Here is a 21,326-nt window from a genome sequence, read left to right as displayed (position 1 = left end):
AGATTAAACGGGAAACCTAATTCTACTTCTATGTTTAAGCTTTCAACATGTAGGTTTTGCCGGAGTGTAAATCTGTTTTAAATAACATAATAGTACATTTATCACTCTTTTTTTGCTTTACTCCTAATATTAATGACAAATCGCAACATAATTTTGAGCGAAATTTTTACACTGACATGCACAAACCGGAGGTTTATTTGTTGAGCTTTGTGATTGGTCTAGACGAAAATGGCTACATGACACGAATTTGCGGAAGTTCATTTCTTCGCACTGACTCGGCGCATTGGGTCTGGTATGGAGAAAGTTATATGCGCTGTGCACGGTGAGACGTTAAATTGTGCATTTTACACATTCTTTTTTCAGTGTTCGCTTGAGCGGGACGTTTTGGGGCGATGCCTTTGTTAACTCACATTTGTGATCCAGCTCTACAGTATATATTTTGTCTTTTAGGTGGCGTGTGCATGTTAAAAACGGGAGTTAAAGATGGGCCCACCAAAGGCAAAAGCTTCTATGTGTGCGTGGACAAGCGTGGTTGTGATTTCAGCAAGATAGCAAGGTAAGCGTCTCTTCACTCTTTATTATTTTCAGCTTTGAGGTATCACACTTAAATAAAGACCATGGTTGATGCAATAAATTGGTTGTGTCGAGCTTCTGAAAGGCGTAGACGGGAATGGTGTTTGGGGGTGTGCGCAAAGTTTGGTATCGAACCGATGCCAAGTAAATACAGTACCAGCATTCCCGATATTGATACATTTTACTTCAACATTTTCCAGACCGTTGAGTGATTTTGAGCAAATAAAGTCAATAGTGCAAAGTAGGTAAAAAAAAAAAAAAAAAAAGCAAAACACACCGTACTATTGTCTCTCATTCCAAACCTCCTGCGTCCAAGGACTTATTTTCTGAGTGTTTTAAGCAATAATAACAATATAGACAATGTAACAACATAGACAACACAACACAATATAATGTACAAGTAAACATAGAAGAAAACTGAATAAAGTACAGATGCTACCCTTGGTATTGGTACTGTTGATTATTGTATCAGTTTGCCCGTCCCTAGTGGAGTCATCACATAATCAGTACCAGACATAGCATTAGGTACACCTGCACAATGGAATGACATCCAATATAAGAGCTGTGCTAGAAAAATGATAATTTAACCATAAATTAAGGTACATTGGACCGTAGCTTCTTGCAGCATTAATCTGCCTCTTGATCCTCTTTGTCAGCATCTCACCATCCCATTGCCTCCAGCATGAAGAATCCATGGTGGAACTCCAAGCGCTGACCTACAGCCAGCAGCAACAGTGCAACAGGTCAGATACTTGCAAAGGAAATACAGTAATCCCTCGTTTAGCGCTGTTAATTGGTTCCAGACACGGCAGTGATGAATGCCTTTCCGTGATTTATGAATCAATGTTAATAAATTGAATATTTTCATACTCAGAGCATAGAAAACCTGTTTAAAACATTCTAAATACGATTTTTCCATGAAATAACACTCCATAATCACCTTTACAATCATATAACTAAATATAGAATGTAGAAAAGGCAGCACTTTTGGAAGCCATTGTGGTGTTTACATAAAATTTCTCAGAAATCACTCACACACAAGAGCAAAGATACTTTCTGCTGAAGCACACGACACAACATGTGGGTGGATGCTGCATGAGGGTGAGCCAATCAGTGCCGAGGATACTGAAAAATAACTTCCTGTGCTGTATAGTACATGTACCCGGGCCTTGTATTTTCCTTCATTTAGCTATTTTTATGCTTGAAAATGCTTTATTTAGACCAAGAATACATAAAATTGGCTTATTTTGCTTTTGCTAATATTAGGCTGTAGTCAACCAAGAAACAGCCATCATTAATTTAAAAAAAACGTCATACGGTGAGGGAGTGATAATCGAACAGTGATATTGCGAGGGGTTACTGTAAGTCATTTGGTGTTCGAGATTCATCACAAAATGATTTGTGTCAGAAATACCAAAACTAGGATCAATTGCTTTTGAAGATTGCCCGCCTCTGTACTCACCACCCCCCACCCACCAGATTGTTCTACAGGTGCATCGTGGGTAAAAAAGCGGGCCAGAAATGGTGTGGAAACGTGCCATGGACTGCGGTAAGATGCACACCTGAGGGTACAGAGGCCAGAAGCTGTGGAAGTATTGTTAACTTGTCAACTCCCATAGCTGCTCTCAGTACAAAGCTCTTATCTGTTCATTGTTTCACAGCCTGAGGAAATGCCGAAGAAGCGTGAAAAAGAGGCACAAGCTTCCTGCCTGCCACCGGTACGAAACCCCTTTAAGCTTCCTGATAAAGTGGGTGAGGACTCAGAGTGGAAGAGGATGCACTGCGGACCAAGTGATGGGAAAGGAGGAGGGGAAATGTCCAGCGATGTGGCGGAGAAAGAGAGTGACCAGAAAGCAAAGGTGGAGAAGAAAAGTGCAGAAGGGAAGCAGATTGCGGCTGACACTCACAGGGGTAAGGAGCTTCCGGCGGGTATGACGCTGAAGAAGAGATCTTCTGAGCAGGAGGGAGACAACCTCAAAGCTTCCAGTGAGGAGGAGGAGAAAACACCACCTCCAAGCAATGCCAAAGCTGCAGAGCAAACGAAGCAACAGCTTGCTGCAAGGGCGACAGCAAGCGCCTCCACAAACGTGGGTTCCTCTGATGACACCAACAAGCCCGGTCGGCCCAGTCAGAGCAGAACACAACAGAACAAAGAGGACGACGTGGTGTTTGTGTCAGTGACGCCCCCAGCTCAGAAAATTCCCCCTGCCTCCGCCATCCAAAAGACCCTGACCGCCTACCCAGGGTTTCAACCTGCTTCCAAGGTCAATGGTCCGCTGAATGATCCTCAAGGAATGCACAAGCTGCTGTCCGTTCAGCTACAGCAGAAAAAGGTGAGAAGTCGCTGGTAAGGAGGTCATAAAATGTTCATGCTGTCGTCTGGTGCATCTGTGCGCTAGGCCACTCTGTCTGCGATCAATGTGGAGGCGCTGCCCGACAAAGGCAAGCGGCTGAGGACGCAGGTTAAAGAGCTGGAGGCGGCGCTGGAATCTCTGAGCCTGACGTCCACTTCTCCACACGGTAACGAACGAAGACCTGCGGCATCATGTTGTTCATGCTCTCATCAGCGCAGCTGTGACAGACTTTACACCGCTTTAGAGTCTGGAGACGTGACTCAGCCCAGCAGCAGCGTTCACGTCAACCCCTTCAGCCGTCCGGGGGGCACCATTCTGCTTCCTGCCGCTCAGGCCCCAGGACCCTCGATGCAGTCCAGCCAGGGCTCTTCCCAGATATATGGAGGTAAGGCCAGCATATGACAACATTTAGGGCAACAACCTGCTTAGAGTTTGATATACAGAAGATCCCCACGGGATAGATTTGCAGAGGTTACGTTCAGAGGCACTTACAGTGGTGTGAAAAAGTGTTTGCCCCCTTCCTGATTTCTTATTTTGTCACACTTACTGTTAATGTTTCAGATCATCAAATAAGTTTAAATACTAGCAAATGACAACATAACTGAACACAAAATGCAGTTTTTAAATGAAACCTTTGGTTGTTAAGGGAGAAAAAACAATCCAAACCTACATGGCCCTGTGTGGAAAAAGTGATTGCCCCCACAGTTAAAACATAACTGATTAATTGAGACCTGTCAGTTTGGAAAAGGTTATAAAGCCATTTCTAAAGCTTTGGGACTCCAGCCAACCGCAGTGAGAGCCATTATCCACAAATGGCCAGAACATGGAACAGTGGTGAACCTTCCCAGGAGTGGCCAGCCAACCAAAATGACCCCAAGAGCGCAGCGACGACTCATCCAAGAGGTCACAAAACCCCACAAGACCCCACAACAACATCCAAAGAACTGCAGGCCTCACTTGCCTCAGTTAAGGTCAGTGTTCATGACTCCACCATAAGAAAGACACTGGGCACAAACGGCCTGCATGGCAGAGTTCCAAGACCAAAACCACTGCTGAACAAAAACAACATTAAGGCTTGTCTCAATTTTGCCAGAAAACATCTTGATGATCCCCAAGACCTTTGGGAAAATACTCTGTGGTCTGACAAGACAAAAGTTGAACTTTTTGGAAGGTGTGTGTCCCATTACATCTGATGTAAAAGTAACGCTGCATTTCAGAAAAAGAACATCATACAGTATCAACAGTAAAATATGGTGGTGGTAGTGTGATGGTCTGGGGCTGTTTTGCTGCTTGAGGACCTTGAAGACTTGCTGTGATAAATGGAAGCATGAATTCTGCTGAAGGAGAATGTCCAGCCATCTGTCGGTGACCTCAAGCTGAAAGCAACTTGGGTTCTGCAGCAGGACAAGGATCCAAAACACACCAGCAAGCCCACCTCTGAATGGCTGAAGACTGTGGAGTGGTCTAGTCCAAGTCCTGACCTGAATCCTATTGAGGTGCTGTGGCATGACCTTAAAAAGGAAAAGCCTCCAATGTGGCTGAATGACAACAATTCTGCTAAATTCCTCCACAGCGCTGTAAGAGAATCATTGCAAGTTATCACAAACGCTTGATTGCAGTTGTTGCTGCTAAGGGGGGCCCAACCACTTATTAGCTTTAGGGGGCAATCACTTTTTCACACAGGGACATGTAGCTTTGGATTTTTTTTCTCCCTTAATAATAAAAAGTTTAATTTAAAAACTGCATTTTGTCTTCAGGTTTGTTGTCACTGACTAATATTTAAATTTGTTTGATCTGAAACATTTAAGTGTGACAAACAAGCAAAAAAAGAAATCAGGAAGGGGGCAGACATTTTATACCAATGTTTTGCTGTGTTTGTCACATTTTTGTTTGATTGCAAAATATGCTGATTAGGGCATCAGAGAAGTAAAGGAGGCGGAGTTAGCATACCCTCGATATCCAATGTGATATTGTTCATAGTTCATATTGTTGCCACTGCACTACCCAGCAGCCTTGTGGGCATTTGGAATTAACAGCTTTAAGTTACGTGTTATGTTTAGCGCTTAGTCATTCATTAACTTGCTGTGGATGTGTTTTGTTGCAAGTGAGCAAGTATGTCTTTCTGTTTGATGACCACCTATATATAGACAGCTCCTCTGCCAATGTTTTTAACCAAATGTGGCCCGTGATTCAAAAAGTTTTCCCACCCCGGCTGTATACCAACTAGTGGCAGTAGACGGCTCTGCCTACATCGTGCTGGCTAGCTGTTGGAGAAGGCGTTTCTCCATGCGTTAGATGGAGATGGTAATGCAGTCTGTTGTGTTTGCAGCCGCCCAAGTCCCGGCGTTCTACGGCGGCAGGATGACAGACGACCGTCTTCTGGCAGTGAAAAACGCCACCTGCGAGGCCATCGATCACCTCCACAAATCACTGGAGTCCTGTCCCGGCCCTGACACGGAGGCTCCGGACCCAAAAGGCCTGAAGGTTACAAATGCAAACCAGAGCATCTGTCATCTTTTTTTTTTTTTTTTTTTTTTTTTTTTTTTTTATCTTGTGAATGGTATTTTTCCCCTCCTCATTTTGATGAGATTGCGGTGCTGACTGGTTGTCCAGGTGTCCCTCCTGGCCCATCAGAGGAGAGCTCTGGCATGGCTGCTCTGGAGAGAAACGCACAATCCATGTGGCGGAATTTTGGGTATGAGGAATGATGAAGGCTAGATTGACGTGATTTGTTTTTAATGTGTGCTTTTCCCACCCAGCGGACGATATGGGCCTGGGCAAAACACTGACAATGATTGCGCTCATTCTGGCCAAGAAGGTGAAACCCAAACAGGAAGAAGAAGAAGAGGATGAGGAGGAGAAGAAAGAGGGAAAGAAGCAGGGGAACTGGCTTTCTAAAACTGGTAACTTTCTCACATCATTTTGTCAGAGAAAAGAACAGAGGAACTGGAGGTAGCTGGTGTGTGTGTGTGTGTGTGCATGCGTATATCCTGTATTGCTCCAGATTGCCACGTGGTGCTCTCCAAAAGCACCCTGATCATCTGCCCCGCCTCGCTGGTTCATCACTGGAAGAAAGAGATAGAGCGACATGTCAAGGCCGGCAAGCTGACAGTCTATTTGTACCACGGGCCCGACCGCAAGAAGTGCGCCAGAGTGTGAGGGGAACACACATACACATGCACACACACAACATACACTACACTACACTACACTACAAGGCCAGTATTGATACCGATAAATGTAGCGGCTCGTCCTCAAACTAATGTCCGGTCACATCTGGTGTAACACATGATGTTTCTTTTACTGCGATGCTACCTGATGCATTTCACAAATAAACACTGTTTGTGCAAAACAAGACAAATACAGTGGTGCCTTGGTTTAGATCCAGAAGGTCTGACTCAAACCAAAACAGACTATAACCAAAGCAAATTTTCCCATAGAAAATATTGTAAATCCGTTCCAAACACCCAAAAATGTTAACACAAAACACATTTTATAGACAATAATTATAGTTTTACATGCAGAATGATGCGAACATAATTACAAATGACAAATGAATGGACAACTGAACATTTAACATCACTTTGACCTAGTTTTGTTGGGAAAAACCCACAAAACCATCAATTAACAAAATAACACAAAATAAACACTAGGAATGTGCGATATTGGCTTTTTTGCCAATATGCCGATATTGTCCAACTCTGTTTCCGATTCCGATATCAACGGATACCGGTACTGATGTGTATAACATTACATATCTCCTGTTGTGGAATTAACACATATCTGTAGTGAAAGTAATGCATACAGCATCAGCAATTAGCTCCTCGACGTGACTGTAAACAACATCTCGTGTAAGCAAACTACTATTTCTGCATTTTTTTATGGGTAATTGTTAAGTCTTACCTGTGAAATGTTATTCCCAGGGATTTGGTTGGCAGCACATGTGTGAGGCATCTTCTATGCTCCAATTCTGGCCACATCCAGTATGGCGGCAACGTTGACGTACGGCTCAGCGCTCGATGTGGCGTCTACATGCAGTATATATGTCGATGCACCGCTCACCATTAGCATTGTTTTAAAAACCCACCACGTCTCTCATCATGAAATAATGTAACAATGGGAAGTGTAGAAAACACACATTTCTACAGTGGAGTTCAAGACGCGAGGCAAAGCCATCAAACAATAACTAGCCGCTACAAGAGAATGGATACGTTTTAGATACAGGCATCTTACTGATGAGTTAGTTTATCCGTCATCACAATAATAATGCTGAAAGTTGCATCCTCGTAGGTAGCTTGAAACGTCAGTTCACTTGTTCGCCGCAGCGGCGCAAGAGCGAATCAGGAGGGGAGCTTGATGTCAGGTGATGATGTCATATGACATCTACAAAGTGACGTTTATGCGATTGGTAGCTCACGATCGGCGCAATGGGCCCCCGTGATTTAGAGGGACGAGTGCATATCACAGTATGCCACCGAACCATCAACACATTCCTCTGTGTAGTTGTTTGATACCGTGCTGCGGGTCTCTCCATCTGCATCAAATCCTGCTGTGTTTTCCATCAGGTTGGCAGATCACGATGTGGTGGTCACCACGTACAGTTTGGTCTCCAAGGAAGCGCCTGGCCAGAAGGAGGCGGAGAAACCCCACAAGGAAGCCGGTGACGTGGTGGGTCATCGGTGCTGGTTAATACATCGTAGCCTATATAACAATTCCCACATTCTCCCACCGTGCGTTTTTCCAGCCTGCGCACTCTGGGCCTCTCCTGCGAGTGGCCTGGTCCCGTGTAATTCTGGACGAGGCCCACAACATCAAGAACCCCAAGGTGCAGACCTCCATGGCCGTGTGCCAACTGAGGGCGGGCGCCCGCTGGGCCGTCACAGGCACACCCATCCAGAACAACCTGCTGGACATGTACTCTCTGCTCAAGTAAGACCGGCTCACTTGGCAACTTTGACGGCCGATCAGAGGAACCGACTGTCCGTTTTCCGCTCTGCAGGTTTCTGCGTTGTTCTCCATTTGACGAGTACAAACTTTGGAAGGCGCAGGTTGACAACGGCTCGAAGCGCGGCAGGGAGAGGCTCAATATCCTGACCACGACTCTGCTGCTGCGACGCACCAAAGACCAGCTGGACTCTTCCGGAAAACCACTGGTAGGTGGTCATCTCAGGTTCATTTGCTAAAAAAGCCCAACTGGTTTCCACTCGGAATGTTTCAGGTGTCGCTTCCCAGTCGGACCTGCAAGGTGCATCAGCTCAAACTGTCCGAGGATGAGCAGGCGGTCTACGACGTCGTCTTTGACCAATCCAGGTGACCCTGCGTGTGCTGTGGGTGTACGTGTTTTGTCTCTCAGGAAGTGTCAAACGGCATTTGCTGATTGCTGATCCTTTTGCTCTAGATCTACCCTGCAGAACTACCTGAAGAGGCATGAAGGGAACGACATGAAGAGAGGAAGCACCGCTGCTTCAAATCCCTTTGACAGAGGTGGCACTTGAACCGTCTTTTCCTCTTTTGGGAGGGTGGGGGGTTGCAGAGCAGCCTTTGTATTATTTCCTATGGCAGGGGTGCCCAAACTTTTTCCAGCGAAGGCTGCATACAGAAACGTTTTGTGTACTGATGCCTATGGCCTCTCCGATCAACACCAAACATTCATTCACATGCATACACCAGTGCAGTGCAGTGTCTTGCCCAGGGACACGACGACAGTGACTGGATGGAGGGACCAAGGATCGAACTGCCAACCGGAGGACCTGAGCCGCTGCCGTCCATTGTGCTTCTTCTACTGGATGCAACACTGTTTGTGCAAAAGAAGACAAATACTGCAATATGCAGCACAAGTCCTATGGAAAAAGTGCCAAAACGCTGCATATGATTCTTCCTGAAGTGTGGTATTAGATTAGAAGCATTGAAGGAAGATGCCTTACTCCATCCTCACATAACCAGCGCTTTATGTCTTTTATAGTTTTAGTTAAACTAAAGTGTGTGTGTGTCCATGTCCGTCCGACCCACCCCCCACCTTCCTATAGTCACCCAAGACTTCGGCATCTCCCAGGCTCACCCGGCTCTATCCAGTTCCCAGCAGCCTAAGCAGGTGTCCAGCACCATCCACATCCTGTCACTACTGCTGCGTCTCCGCCAATGCTGCTGCCATCTGTCGCTGCTCAAAAAGGTATACACACACTCACACTGGATGGGGGAGTGCCTGAAACAGCAGGCTCGTCACTTCCCTGTCTGCGTCTCCTTGCCCAGACTCTGGACTCGTCAGAGCTGCAGGGCGATGGTGTCGTCTTGTCCCTGGAGGAGCAGCTCAACGCTCTCTCGCTCTCGTCCAGCCCCTCGCCGTCGGCCGCCGCCAAAGACAACGTGTGCCTGAACGGCACGCGTTTCGCCTCGCAGCTGTTTGAGGAAGACGGCAGGAGCACCAAGGTGAAGTTTGTAGTTGTGCGTCTCAAGTGAAATGACGTGTGAGCTAGGACAAGGTGTCACTAAGAACGCGGTTTCTCCGTCTAAACACAGATTTCTGCCGTTGTTTCTGAGCTGGAGGCAATCAGAAGGAAGAGTGACAATCAAAAAAGGTAATTATTTGGCATTGGCTTGGTAAAGCTGGTAGATCTGACAGGGATACACGTGTGAACATGTTTAGTGGGATTTTCCATGTTACATTTAAATTGCTTCCAAACGCACAATCTGGATCTGACCTGGATTAAAAATCTCCGCCAAGTTTTAAAAGACAACCCCTTCAGTAGCGGCCATTTTAGACGATTTGGACTGATCTTTCAAGGCACACAGAACATTGTGTTCTATGTCTATATAAACACGGAAGCTACCAAAAGAAACATTAGACTCCCGTCTTTCATTAAGAAGAAAAAAAGTTAGTTTTTACCTTTTTCCATTTCAGGAAAATATCAGTTCCCGACTAAAACAGGGAGAAAAACTGCTTTTTGTGAAAAGCTACATTTCAATCATAACATTGCATGTGCTTGTGCATGCGTTAAAATTTCCCTACAATTCGTAACCTTCTGCACCCTACACTCCTCCTTGCTCTTCCACTTCCGCCTTGCTGTCGAGTGTGTTTTTGCATGCAAGTGATCTATACTGAGCTTTTATAAAATGTGCTTTTGCCACCTTGTGGCCGTTTTTATGGCTTAAAAGTGCTCTAAAAGTGACATCCATTAGTGTGCAGTTGTGTCATCACCTTTTTTTGTCTCTGCCGCAAAAAAAAAACCCAATGTATTTAAACAGGGCTACGACCAGATTTACAGCATTTTTTAGTTCGGGATACGTTATGGCCATCTACATGTCATCCATGCATTTATACCAGGGGTGTCCAAAGTGCGGCCCACGGTTGTGATCGATTTATCGGCCCGCAGCACAGTCTAAAAATGAAATTTCAAGATTCAAGAGTTTTATTGTCTTATGCACAGTAAAACAGGTAGTTCTGCTATGCAATGAAATTCTTGTTCTGTTCATTCTCCCAAAAAAGAAAGAAAACACAAGAAAATGAATAAGAACATCAAAAACATAAATACCAATAAATTAAACAATAACAACAGAAGAGACTTGAATACAAATAAATAAATAAATAGTGCTAAGAGTGTGTGAGTGCTTCGTTGAGAAGCCTGATGGCCTGTGGGTAAAAGCTGTTTGCCAGCCTTGTGGTCCTGGACTTCAAACTCCTGTAGCGTCTGCCTGACGGTAGGAGTGTGAATAATGAGTGTTGTGGATGTGTGCTGTCCTTGATGAGGTTGTGTGTTCTTCGTAGGACTCTAGTTTTATAAATGTCTTGCAGTGAGGGGAGTGCTGCCCCAACAATGTTCTGTGAGGTCTTGATCACCCGCTGGAGTGCCTTCCTATCACGTGTTGTACAGTTACCGTACCAAACAGTGATGGAGGCGGTAAGGACACTTTCCATAGTGCATCTGTAGAAGCAACTCAGGATTGTGGTGGACATGCCAAATTTCCTCAGTCTTCTCAGGAAGTACAGTCTCCTTTGGGACTTCTTCATAATTTGTTGGGTGTTGTGAGACCAGGTGAGGTCCTCGTTGATGTGTGTGCCAAGGAACTTGAAGGTTTTCACCCTCTCCACCTCAGTCTCATCAATAAACAGGGGTCTATGCGGCTCCTTTTCCCTTGTTCTTGGGTCGATGATCATCTCTTTGGTCTTATCTGTATTGAGAAGGAGATTGTTATCATGACACCAAGCTATGAGGTCCGCCACCTCTCTTCTGTATGATGTTTCAACACCACCAGTGATCAGGCCGATGACTGTAGTGTCATCCGCAAATTTAATGATGCTGGTGTTGTTCTGGGAGGTCACGCAATCGTAGGTGAAGAGCGTGTAGAGGAGTGGACTCAGCACACACCCCTGTGGGGTCCCAGTGCTCACAATTCTTGAGCTGGATGTGCGATTGTGGACTCTGACTGACTGGGGCCGGCCTGTTTGAAAGTTAAACACCCAGTTACAGAGGGAGGGTGACAGGCCAAGTGTGAGGAGCTTATTTGTGAGTTTGTGGGGGCTGACTGTATTAAAAGCAGAGCTATAGTCTATAAATAGCATTCTGACGTATGTGTCCTGGCCCTGTAGGTGAGAAAGGGCTGTGTGGATGGCAGTGTTGACTGCATCATCATTTAACAAGGAAACAAAAAAAACAGCAGTAGCAAAAATGGGAAAGTCAATCAAAAGTCAAAATATTAAGACAAGAGTTGTAATCTAGCAGGGGAAAAAAGCCAAAAGTCATAGTATGAGGAAAAATGTAATTTTAGTAGCATGAAGTTGGAATATTAAAGAAAAAGGTTAGATTTTATTATTTTTTAAAGCCAAAAACAATGACTAAAGTTGTAATTTTTGGAAACTTAGGTTGGGGGGAAATTTATAACATGGGAATAAAGTTGAAATATTTGGAAAATTATACAGAAAAAATCCACAGCAGAAATGTGACCAGAGTAAAGTCAAAATATTAAGAGGAAAAAAAACCATTTCTAATGAGAAAAAAGTTGCAATTTTATGAGAATAAACTTGTAAAATGAGGAAAAATATCATTTTGGTAACACTGTTGAAATAAAGAAAAAATACATTATTGTTGAAATGGAAAACAAAAACAGCTGTAATTTTATGGCAATAAAGTCAAAATATTAAGGAAAAAAGTCATAAACGAATGAAGAACAAAAGTCGCAATTTTACAATCTGTTCCAGACGCCCAAAAATATGAACAAAAATATTTGATTGAGATTATAATTTTACGTCAAATTCCTGGCACTTGCAACTGTTTTTGGCCGCATGGAGAGTTATTTGGAAGTTGCACTCATTAAAAAAATGCAAAATAAAGAGTGAGCCACATAGGGTGCTTTGTTTGGGCACTCGAGAGTGCAGTACATTGCACAGTCAGGTGCAATAGAGTCGTCTCGAGCCATATCGTGGTTTGGATTTCGCGGTTTCACTTTTTCACGTTTTTTCAAACATAATTAATAAATCATGCTGTTTTGTGGTTGAATACAGCCCATTATGAGTCAAGCAATATGCATATTCAAGCAAATTGTACATATTTTTGCCTAAATTTATGTATTTTACAAGCATAACAGTGTCCAAATGAACTCAAATACAAATATAAACAATTAAGACCATTCAAACTGTAAATGTAGTATTCTACATTGGTCACTAGGTGTCAGTAATTGTTCCGTGAGACAAGCACCAGACTTGATCGCTGGAACAACAGGTACAATAATAATAATAACATAATAAGCATTATAAGCACGGGCTACAAATAGGTAAAACTCAACTCCCGACGTCAGTTCCTGTCCGCCACCCATTCTTACTACCCTACTAGCACCGGAAAGCATTTCATGGCTTGTTTTCTCTGATTATATATACAGTACCATATTGGGTACTACAAATATATTGGTGACTGTAGGGGTGTTATTTCATGTCTACAGTGCTCTAATAATGTTAAAAAACGTATTTAGAAGGTTGTAAACAGGTGTTCCATGCTCCAAGTAGAAAATATTTAATTGAATCGTACTTGGCGGAGATTCACTTATCACCATTGGGTTTGGAACCAATTAACCCCGATAAACGAGGGATCACTCAGGGCTCCACACTAACTTGTTTGTTTAATAGGAGCACAGTGGCCCGTAACTTAAAATTTCAGGAGCAGCATAAGCAGAAACGACCTGCAAAGTAAATATTCACATTTCCTGTAATTTTCACTGTATTACTGATAAGTACTTGAGCAATAAATGGCAACGGTCTTCTTTAATCAACCTGTTTCTGTCTCTAGCTTCTGCAAGGCTTCTTTGCTGGCATCATACCCACCTGAAAATTAAACATGATGTGCACTGTTGTGTTATTACTCCTTCAGTATTTACTGTAGACCAGAAACCACCAGCCCTAATAAAGCTACTACTGGTGGAACTTTGAAGAGCCGGGCTGTAGAAATGAACGGTTGGCTTATTTTTTCTCGTGCGACAGCGTGATCGTGTCCCAGTGGACCAGCATGCTTGACATCGTGGCCGTCCACCTGCGGCAGATGGGTCTGCGCTACGCCGTCATCGACGGGACTGTCAACCCCAAACGCCGCATGGACCTGGTGGAAGAATTCAACACCAACCCCAGAGGGCCACAGGTGATCACATTTTGTGTCTCCGATGTAGGCCAGTGTAAGAACAGCCATGCATCTCTCTGTCGAAGGTGATGCTGGTGTCCCTCTGTGCCGGCGGCGTGGGTCTCAACCTCGTGGGCGGCAATCACCTCTTCCTAATGGACATGCACTGGTGAGTAGAGCTCGGAAAGGCAAATGAGGTCATGGAACTCTCAACTGGTGAGACTCAAGATAAAAGCATAATGATGAAATGTAGTTCCCGTGTTGAAGTTACACTGAAATAAACACCACAACTCCAATATATCCCAATGGGATGCGTTCATATCATAGTCGTTTGGACACCTCTTCCCCAACTGCCCTTTCATCTACATGGGTATTACAATGGAAGAGAAGTTCCTGATGTACGGCGGCATACATTGTGGCCGGGCTCCACCATGCTTTTCTAGCGTTTATTTATAAGTAGGGATGTCCCGATATTGGCATATAATGTGATATCGGTATGTTTTTTGTTTGACAGGAACCCGGCCTTGGAGGACCAAGCCTGTGACAGAATCTACAGAGTTGGACAGCGCAAAGATGTCACCATCCACAGGTGATAAACACATTATTTAATAGCACGCCACCGCAGAAAGTCAAATAGATTTTTGTTTTCATGTTTTAAGTTCATTTCTGCTGTTGTTTTGGTGTAAACCATTTACCGTTCAGAATCACACGAATGCGTTGCTGTCACTAATCGCGTGTGTTTGGACGCTTTCAGGTTTGTGTGTGAGGGCACGGTGGAGGAGAAGATTTCCACACTACAGGTGAGGAAGAAGGAGCTGGCCCAAAACGTGCTGTCGGGGACCGGGAGCACCTTCACCAAACTCTCCCTGGCTGATCTCAGGGTCATTTTTGGTGTTTAACATTACGTGCTACCCCGTTTTTATATTTCAATTGTAATATTTTATATTTGGGTGTGTATTTTTTTTTCTTTTACACGATTTATTTTAATGTCAATCTGTTGATGGTCTTAGTTTGTTGTCGACTGAAGTGGATGATCGTTTCTGTATGTGGGTAGCCACATCTTGATTATTTTATGTAAGTTTGCTGAAGCCTTTAAAATATATATAAATAAACAATAAAATATGTTGAAAATTATATTTTGAAATGTTTGCACATAGATTTCTGATACACGTACGTTTGTGCTGCCTTTGGGGGGTGTGAGAAAATGTGGTAATGTGGACAATCATTCTGAAAATGACAATCAACACACTTATCTAAATTATCATACGTCGAAAATATATTCAAACTTTTTTTAAGTTAATGGAAGCCTTAAATTAGTTTAAACCGTTTGATTAAGGGGTCTGTCCTGGAAATGCGGACTTGCACTTGGAGGCATCACAGTGGGCGGTGCTGGTCTGAGCAGCACAGAAGCAAGCTGTGCTAGCCAGTTAGCTTAGCTTGTTAATCAGTGTAGCCAGTCTCCGCAGCCACGTCCCCTTCGCGTCGTGCTGCTTCAGTACGGCCGCCAGTCCTGACACCACTGAAACCACACCACGCGACAATGGAGGGTGAAATTCTGAAAATGGAGCCTACGGAAAGTGAGCAAGACGAGGAGGAAGATGTATACGAAGTGGAGAGGATCATTGACATGCGTGTGGAAGAGGTAAGGCTAGCTAGCTAAATGCTAACTTAGCAAACAGGTCGGGCAACGCTTCTACTGCACACTCCGGCCTGCAACGACGCTGCTTTCAAATATAACACATTACCACCATGACATTTAGTATCTCTAGTCGGCATTTGTGCCATTGTGGTGGCACTCCGCTTTGCATCGACAGCATGTTGACTTCGCCATAATGCCCGCTACCATCTCCCCTGCTGATGCTGAGGATGGAGGCTTTGTGGACCCATCGCGGTGTTTTTGCCTTTCACTTACAGCCTTTTCTGCATTCTATGACTGTTTTTATTACAATAAAACACTTGCAATGCACATCATCATCCGCTCCCTCGCCGTGAGCTGTACCACTTTGTTTTTTCGAATATATTTGTAGTATGATTGAACAGCCAGCTTTTCACTTCCCAACTCCAAATTAAAGTTAATTACCAGTAAATTAGGCAATTGTTTTCATGTTATTACAATAATAGTGTAGTTTAAGGCCATATAAAAAGAGATGAAGTTGCAGCATTCGAGAGAGGTCAGAGGTTGCAAATGATCATTGAGAGTTGCTCATAATATAATAATAATGCCTAAAATATATCCTAGGGGGAGGTGCTCTACAGAGTGCGCTGGAAAAATTACTGCTCCGATGACGACACCTGGGAGCCTGAGGCCCACCTGGAGGACTGCCGTGAGGTCTTGTTAGCGTTTAAGAAGGCCGCCGCTGACGTCAAGAAAGAAGCAGAGGCCAAGAAGGTTGTGGTAAGTCTAACTCCACAGTTTATGTTGCTGTTTCTTTTGGTTGTGGATGATTCATCACTAGTGTTGGGCATCGAATCTCGACCATGGATGGGACCCGGGACTGACATTCCGATTCTCACGGGATCATTCAAATGTAGGATGCTCTGATCGATCGATCGATCGACCGACCGCCACTGATTTCCGTAGAAAACCTGCTCATGCCAATAAATGGCTTTCAAAGCTGATCACAAAAAAACGATTGCTGTTGGGCGTGCGACATGACAATTCACAGCAACGCCCATATAGAGCCGACAAGGGACGGGCTTGGTCCCGTATTGCCGCAAGAAGCAGCACTAGTCCGTCAAATCTCAGTGGTTTCAGTTTGACAGCTTGACGCAGGCTGCGCCAATCCATGCCAGTGTGTTTGATCACTCCCTCCTCTAACTTGTTGGTGTTCAACTTTTTTTGCATCTTTGTTTGCAGGCTTTGTCTAGCTGTCACTGTTGGCAGCTTGCCAGCCCGGTAGCTAGAATTATTCGCGGAGCCTGTTGTCTTCGGACTCCAAATGCGACTTTTTACCACAGTGACATTTTGTTTTTAAAACAAACAAGCAATGCGGTTAGTTCTTAGCTCGTTTTTGTCCCACAGGGAAGTAGATATCTCATTCATGGGGTACCTACTAACCTTTTCAGGTGTCACTGAACAACTTTGCTTGAACAACTTTCCTCTCTTGTTGTCATTATACTAATTATGTCATCTCTTAAAAGCACTATTTGTGTGTGGTGGTTTAATGAACATAAACACACAGTGTGTCCAGCCTGATGATGGTGATACTATCACAGGGATCTCCTAGCTCGCCAGCCGACTTCGAGCCGACTTCACCAAAGGGTCAAAGAATGTTTGCTTCAACTCTTCGTAGTTTTTTTATTGTAGCTGTTCAATTGAGATTTAATGCCTTTTATGTAATGATAAATGACCACGATGGTGACACAGTTTGAGTGGCGACCTGCTTGGTAAATAAAGTAGTGTACAATTGAAATGTTGCCAGCCGTCCGTCCATCTTCTTCCGCTTATCTGGGTCCGGGTCGCGGGGGCAGCAGTCTCAGTCGGGAAGTCCAGACTTCCTGGTCCCCGGCCACCTCTTCCAGTTCCGCCAGGAGGACACCAAGGCGTTCCTAGGCCAGCTGTGAGACATAATCCCTCCAGCGTGTCCTAGGTCTGCCGCGGGGCCTTCTCGCGTCCGGGAGGCATCCGGACTAGATGCCTGAGCCACCTCAACTGGCTCCTCTCCATGTTGCCAGTCATAAATAAAATACAAAGCTGACAGTTCTAATAGTGAAGAAAGTTACAGCACCCTTGCAACCTGGACACTCAATTTATTCTCTTTTAAAGGAAAAGTGCACTTTTTTTTTCTTTTAAAGTTTGCCCATCGTCCACAATCCTTATGTGAAACATGAACACATATTTCTTTCCCTTTTCTGTGCGTTCTAACGAGAGAAAGCGAGTTAGTATGAGCCAGCTAACAATGCACGTCATGGGAGGTACCTATTTCAACTATGAAGCCCTCTTGAAAGAAACATCTCCTGGATGCACTGGGACGTCATCATCAGTGATGTATCCAGGGCTCATTGGGTGTTTCGGGTCTCGCAACATCAGACACCCTCCCCCTGGTGACCCAGCCAGGGTTGATCATGCCTCGGCTTGCGTCCCAGTAGCAACCCACGGATCTGCCCTTCTGAGCCACAGCCACCTTGTGGCTTTCTCTGCAGCTTCGCTTGCGGATTTGATGGCCCTCTTTATGGCCGCCCCTGTTATACCCAGACGGCCTAGGACTTTGCAGAGAGAACGTCCTGCAAAGCCTCTACAGCCAACTTCTGTTGGCTTGTAAAATGTCCTCCAGCCCTTTTTCCTGCACTCCTCCACCAGTTTCTGGTACTTGGCATGTTTCCTTTCGTTGGCTTCCTCAATACGCTCTTCCCAGGGCACTGTCAGTTCCAGCATGATCAGATGTTTTGAAGCCTCCGAGGTAATGATCATGTCTGGCTGGAGAGACGTTGGTGCGATGTGCTGGGGGAACCTCAGCTGTTTTCCCAGGTCAACGTGCAAGTGCCAATCAGTGGCTGAGTGGAGGAGTCCTGATGTACTCTGTGGACATGCCCGGGGTCTCTCTCCAGCTTTGATGAAGGGGACTGCCTTGATCGGAGCGTGGTGGTTTTTGCTGGTGCTGATGGCTGAGGCTATGCTTTCAGCAACTGCTTTCAGAACCTGGTCATGGCGCCAGCGATAGCGACCATCAGGTAGGGACTTTGGGCAGCTGCTGAGTAGATGTTCCAGGGAGCCTCTTCCGGAGCAAAGGGGGCAGGACGGTGTGTCGTTCCTCCCCCTCACATGGAGGTTCGCTGGCGTCAGGAGGGCGTCATAGACTGCCTGCACAAGGAACCGGATGCGGTGGAAGTCTGCCTGCATGATGTTCGACCAGGTGACTTTACGCTGCAACGTGCTCTCCCATCTTGTCCAGGCCCCTTGCTGCTGGAGTCCCACTACCCTGCTCACTCGCTCTTCCTCCACGCCTGCTCGAACCTCTTCCTGGAGTAGATGGTGTCTTTCTTTTCCCCGAGCCTGGCTCACTTGGGTCTTTGGAAAGTAGCCCAGGCCTGCTCTCCCTGTTGCCAAGGCCCCTACCAGCGCTTTTTGCCTGATTTCTCTGCCCTCCACTTCCTTCCTGTCCTCACTTCGATCCCAGCTGATGACACCTTGCTGTCCCTGGAATCCCTATACTGGAGGGCTTCTCTTGTACGTGCCACCTTGAATTCTTCAATGAGCCCACTGAAGGGTAGCTGGAGGGTGTTACTTGTCCCGTACAGGGCAGCGCTGTTGAGGCTACGCGGAAAGCCCAGCCACTTCCAAAGAAAGCCGCTGATCTTCCTTTCGAAGGATTCCACAGTTGTGACAGGGACTGCGTAGACGAGAAGAGGCCACAAGACTCTGGGCAGAATGGAGTGCTGGTAGATCCAGGCTTTAAATCCACCAGGCAGGCCGGACTTGTCCACTTCAGTGAGCCACGCCCCTAGTTGTTCGCCAGCCTCCTGGATGGCAGCAGAGTCTTTCAGGCTCGAGTCAAAGAACTTCCCTAAGCTCCTGACTGGTTGCTCTGTGATGGATGGGATTGCAGATCCAGAGATAGAAAACCTTGTCCATCACCTTCCCCCTTTTCAGTACCATGGACCTTGACTTGGAGGGCTTGAAGCTCATCCTAGCCCATATGATGAGTCTCTCCAGACCTTGCAAGATCCACCTACTCCCTGGGACCGATGTTGTTGTGATGGTAAGGTCATCCATGTAGGCTCTTATAGGGGGATTGCGAATGCCTGATCTAGATAGGGGCCCTCTGCATTCCACCTCCGCAGCCTTAACCACCATGTTCATCGCCAATGCGAAAGGGGTAACAGAGATGGTACAACCGGTAATTATTCCTTTCCCAAGGTGATGCCAGTATGATGTTACTGACCCAGAAGTGAACCTGAGCCTGAAGTTGGAGTAATAATCCAAAATCAGGAGCTTGATCTTGCTGGGAACATGGTGGAGGTGTGGGGAAAGTAGTAGTAGTAGTAGTAGTAGTAGTAGTAGTAGTACTTTATTAATCCCACAGCAGGGAAATTCACCTGTTACAGCAGCAAGCAAGATACACAAGTAAAGAATGCATAGTGACATAGTGAATACAAAATGGTTCAGGGAGCTCCACTAGTTTGTGTGGGATGGACCCGTAGGCGTTTGTCAGGTCCAACCACAACACAGTAAGGTCACCTCTGTTCTCGCGGGCCTTGATGAGCTGTGTCACTACTCCGGTGTGCTCTAGGCAGCCAGGGGCTCCAGGAATCCCCCCCTTCTGCACCGAAGTGTCGATGTAGTTGTTCTTGAGGAGGAACTCGGTCAGTCTTTTTGAGACAATGCTGAAAAACACCTTCCCTTCCACACTTAGTAGTGAGATTGTCCGAAACTGGTTGATGTTTTTCGAGTCCTTCTCCTTGGGAATCCAAACTCCTTCTGCACACCTCCACTGGTCGGCCACTCTCCCCCTTCGCCAGATCACCTTCAGGGTTTTCCACAGGTGCTGGAGAAGCACTGGGCAGCGCTTGTAGACAAGGTAGGGTACGCCGCTGGGGCCTGGGGAAGATGCTGAGCGGGCTGCCTTGACAACCTCCTTCAAGCTAGGCTCCGTCAACTTGAACTCTGCTGTCGGTGGGGCAGGGCAGGTGAGAGCTATGTTGGGTCCTAGATCTTGTTCCCTCAGTGGGTCACTCAAGGTGTCCTGGAGGAAGTGGTTCACTTCTTCTCTTGAGCACTCCAGCCGGCCACTGCGCTTATCCCCAAGTAGCCGTTTCGCAAAACGGAAGGGATTGGCAATGAAGGCCGCTCGCTTCCTAGCTCTCTCCCTTCCCCGCCTCCTGTGCCACTCTGCTCTGCGGAGGATTTTCAGCTTCTTCCGCAGGATGTTATGCAGTTCTGCCAATGGTTGCTTCTCCTCCTCAGTAGCTCTCTTGAACCGTTTCTTGAGGGTCCGAAGTTCCTGGCGCAGTTGCTGTATCTTAGTGGTCCTGCGGTTCATGGTGTATGGGGTGGTCTTGGTGTTGCCCTTCTCAGTCCAACCAAACCTTTCTGCGCCATAGCTGACGATGATGGTGGTCATCGCTTGGAGCCTGCTGTCAACGTCTCCTTTGGCTGTGGCTCGAATGATGTTGGACACGTCCTCATCAAACTGCAGCCACTCGCTCCTTCTGCTTGCCTGGGGCCATTTAATCCGCTGCTGTGGAACTACTCTGCTGGGGTTGGGGGACTCTGGTACGTGGAGGGACTGGGATCTGTGGGTTGCCTCCTGTCCGGGCTCCTCCTGCGTCTCACCAGGTCCGGGACCTGTGCGTTGTACCTCGCTCTCCCGCTCCAAACATTTCATTCTGGCCTGATGGATTTTTAGGCCGCGGATGTTTTTGCATAGCTTGCCCCAGATACATGTCATTCTCGTAGTCGGTTCGTTTGCAGGGGTCATTAACCTTTGGTCTGTCCGATTGGAGATCTCATCCTCCCCCCCTCTCGGGATCTCCTGGGGGTATTTCTCTTTAGGGCTTTCCGTAGCTTGTCGGGGTTCCTTCTCACGAAAGATACAGGCTGGGGTGCTAACCCATACTGTCCCGGGTGCCGTCTTTCCGAGCTGCCAACTGTCTCTCCAGTAGTCGACCAAACTATCCTTGGTTGCCACCTAGTCTCTTCCTAGGAGTCACTGGCTTAGCCAGACTTGTAACTTGAAAGAAACATGTCCTGGATGCACTGGGACGCATCATCAGTGGAAAAAAAAACCCAAAAAAAACAAACTAACAACATTTTATGGTTCTATATCCACGCTGTGATCATGCATTAGCAGGTACATTCATG

General features: G+C 46.0%; 2 protein-coding genes across 5 annotated transcripts in view; both read left to right on the top strand.

Annotated features, from left to right (window-relative positions):
* The first annotated feature begins 246 nt into the window (after positions 1-246).
* On the top strand, positions 247-14,632 carry ttf2 (transcription termination factor, RNA polymerase II). Of its 3 annotated transcripts, none has more exons than XM_054787233.1 (23): positions 247-322; positions 451-556; positions 1,230-1,316; positions 2,053-2,122; positions 2,235-2,906; positions 2,973-3,093; positions 3,172-3,312; positions 5,257-5,411; positions 5,541-5,622; positions 5,687-5,830; positions 5,932-6,082; positions 7,493-7,595; positions 7,672-7,856; positions 7,927-8,080; positions 8,146-8,237; positions 8,326-8,411; positions 8,954-9,096; positions 9,177-9,353; positions 9,444-9,502; positions 13,393-13,546; positions 13,612-13,694; positions 14,040-14,114; positions 14,280-14,632. In XM_054787233.1, the coding sequence occupies exons 1-23, from the start codon at positions 295-297 to the stop codon at positions 14,422-14,424; spliced, it is 3,213 nt and encodes a 1,070-aa protein (XP_054643208.1). In that variant the 5' UTR covers positions 247-294; the 3' UTR covers positions 14,425-14,632. The 3 variants fall into 3 exon arrangements, with proteins under 3 accessions (XP_054643208.1, XP_054643209.1, XP_054643210.1); XM_054787234.1 differs by having other exon boundaries at positions 285-322; positions 1,255-1,316; XM_054787235.1 differs by lacking the exon at positions 247-322 and having other exon boundaries at positions 506-556; positions 2,015-2,122.
* Positions 14,633-14,934: 302 nt separating this feature from the next.
* The window catches only part of mphosph8 (M-phase phosphoprotein 8), a 61,742-nt gene continuing 55,350 nt past the window's right edge, over positions 14,935-21,326 (top strand). Inside the window, exons 1-2 of one of the 2 annotated variants that reach the window (XM_054788023.1) lie at positions 14,935-15,167; positions 15,765-15,920. In XM_054788023.1, the coding sequence (XP_054643998.1) occupies positions 15,066-15,167; positions 15,765-15,920 (258 nt within the window). In that variant the 5' untranslated portion in view covers positions 14,935-15,065. The remainder of the gene's footprint in view (positions 15,168-15,764; positions 15,921-21,326) is intronic. The other variant, XM_054788025.1, reaches the window with a different exon arrangement.

The sequence above is a fragment of the Dunckerocampus dactyliophorus genome, chromosome 9, assembly GCF_027744805.1.
Source record: "Dunckerocampus dactyliophorus isolate RoL2022-P2 chromosome 9, RoL_Ddac_1.1, whole genome shotgun sequence".
Classification (NCBI taxonomy): Eukaryota; Metazoa; Chordata; class Actinopteri; order Syngnathiformes; family Syngnathidae; genus Dunckerocampus; species Dunckerocampus dactyliophorus.
This window is presented reverse-complemented; position numbering and strand designations above follow the sequence as displayed.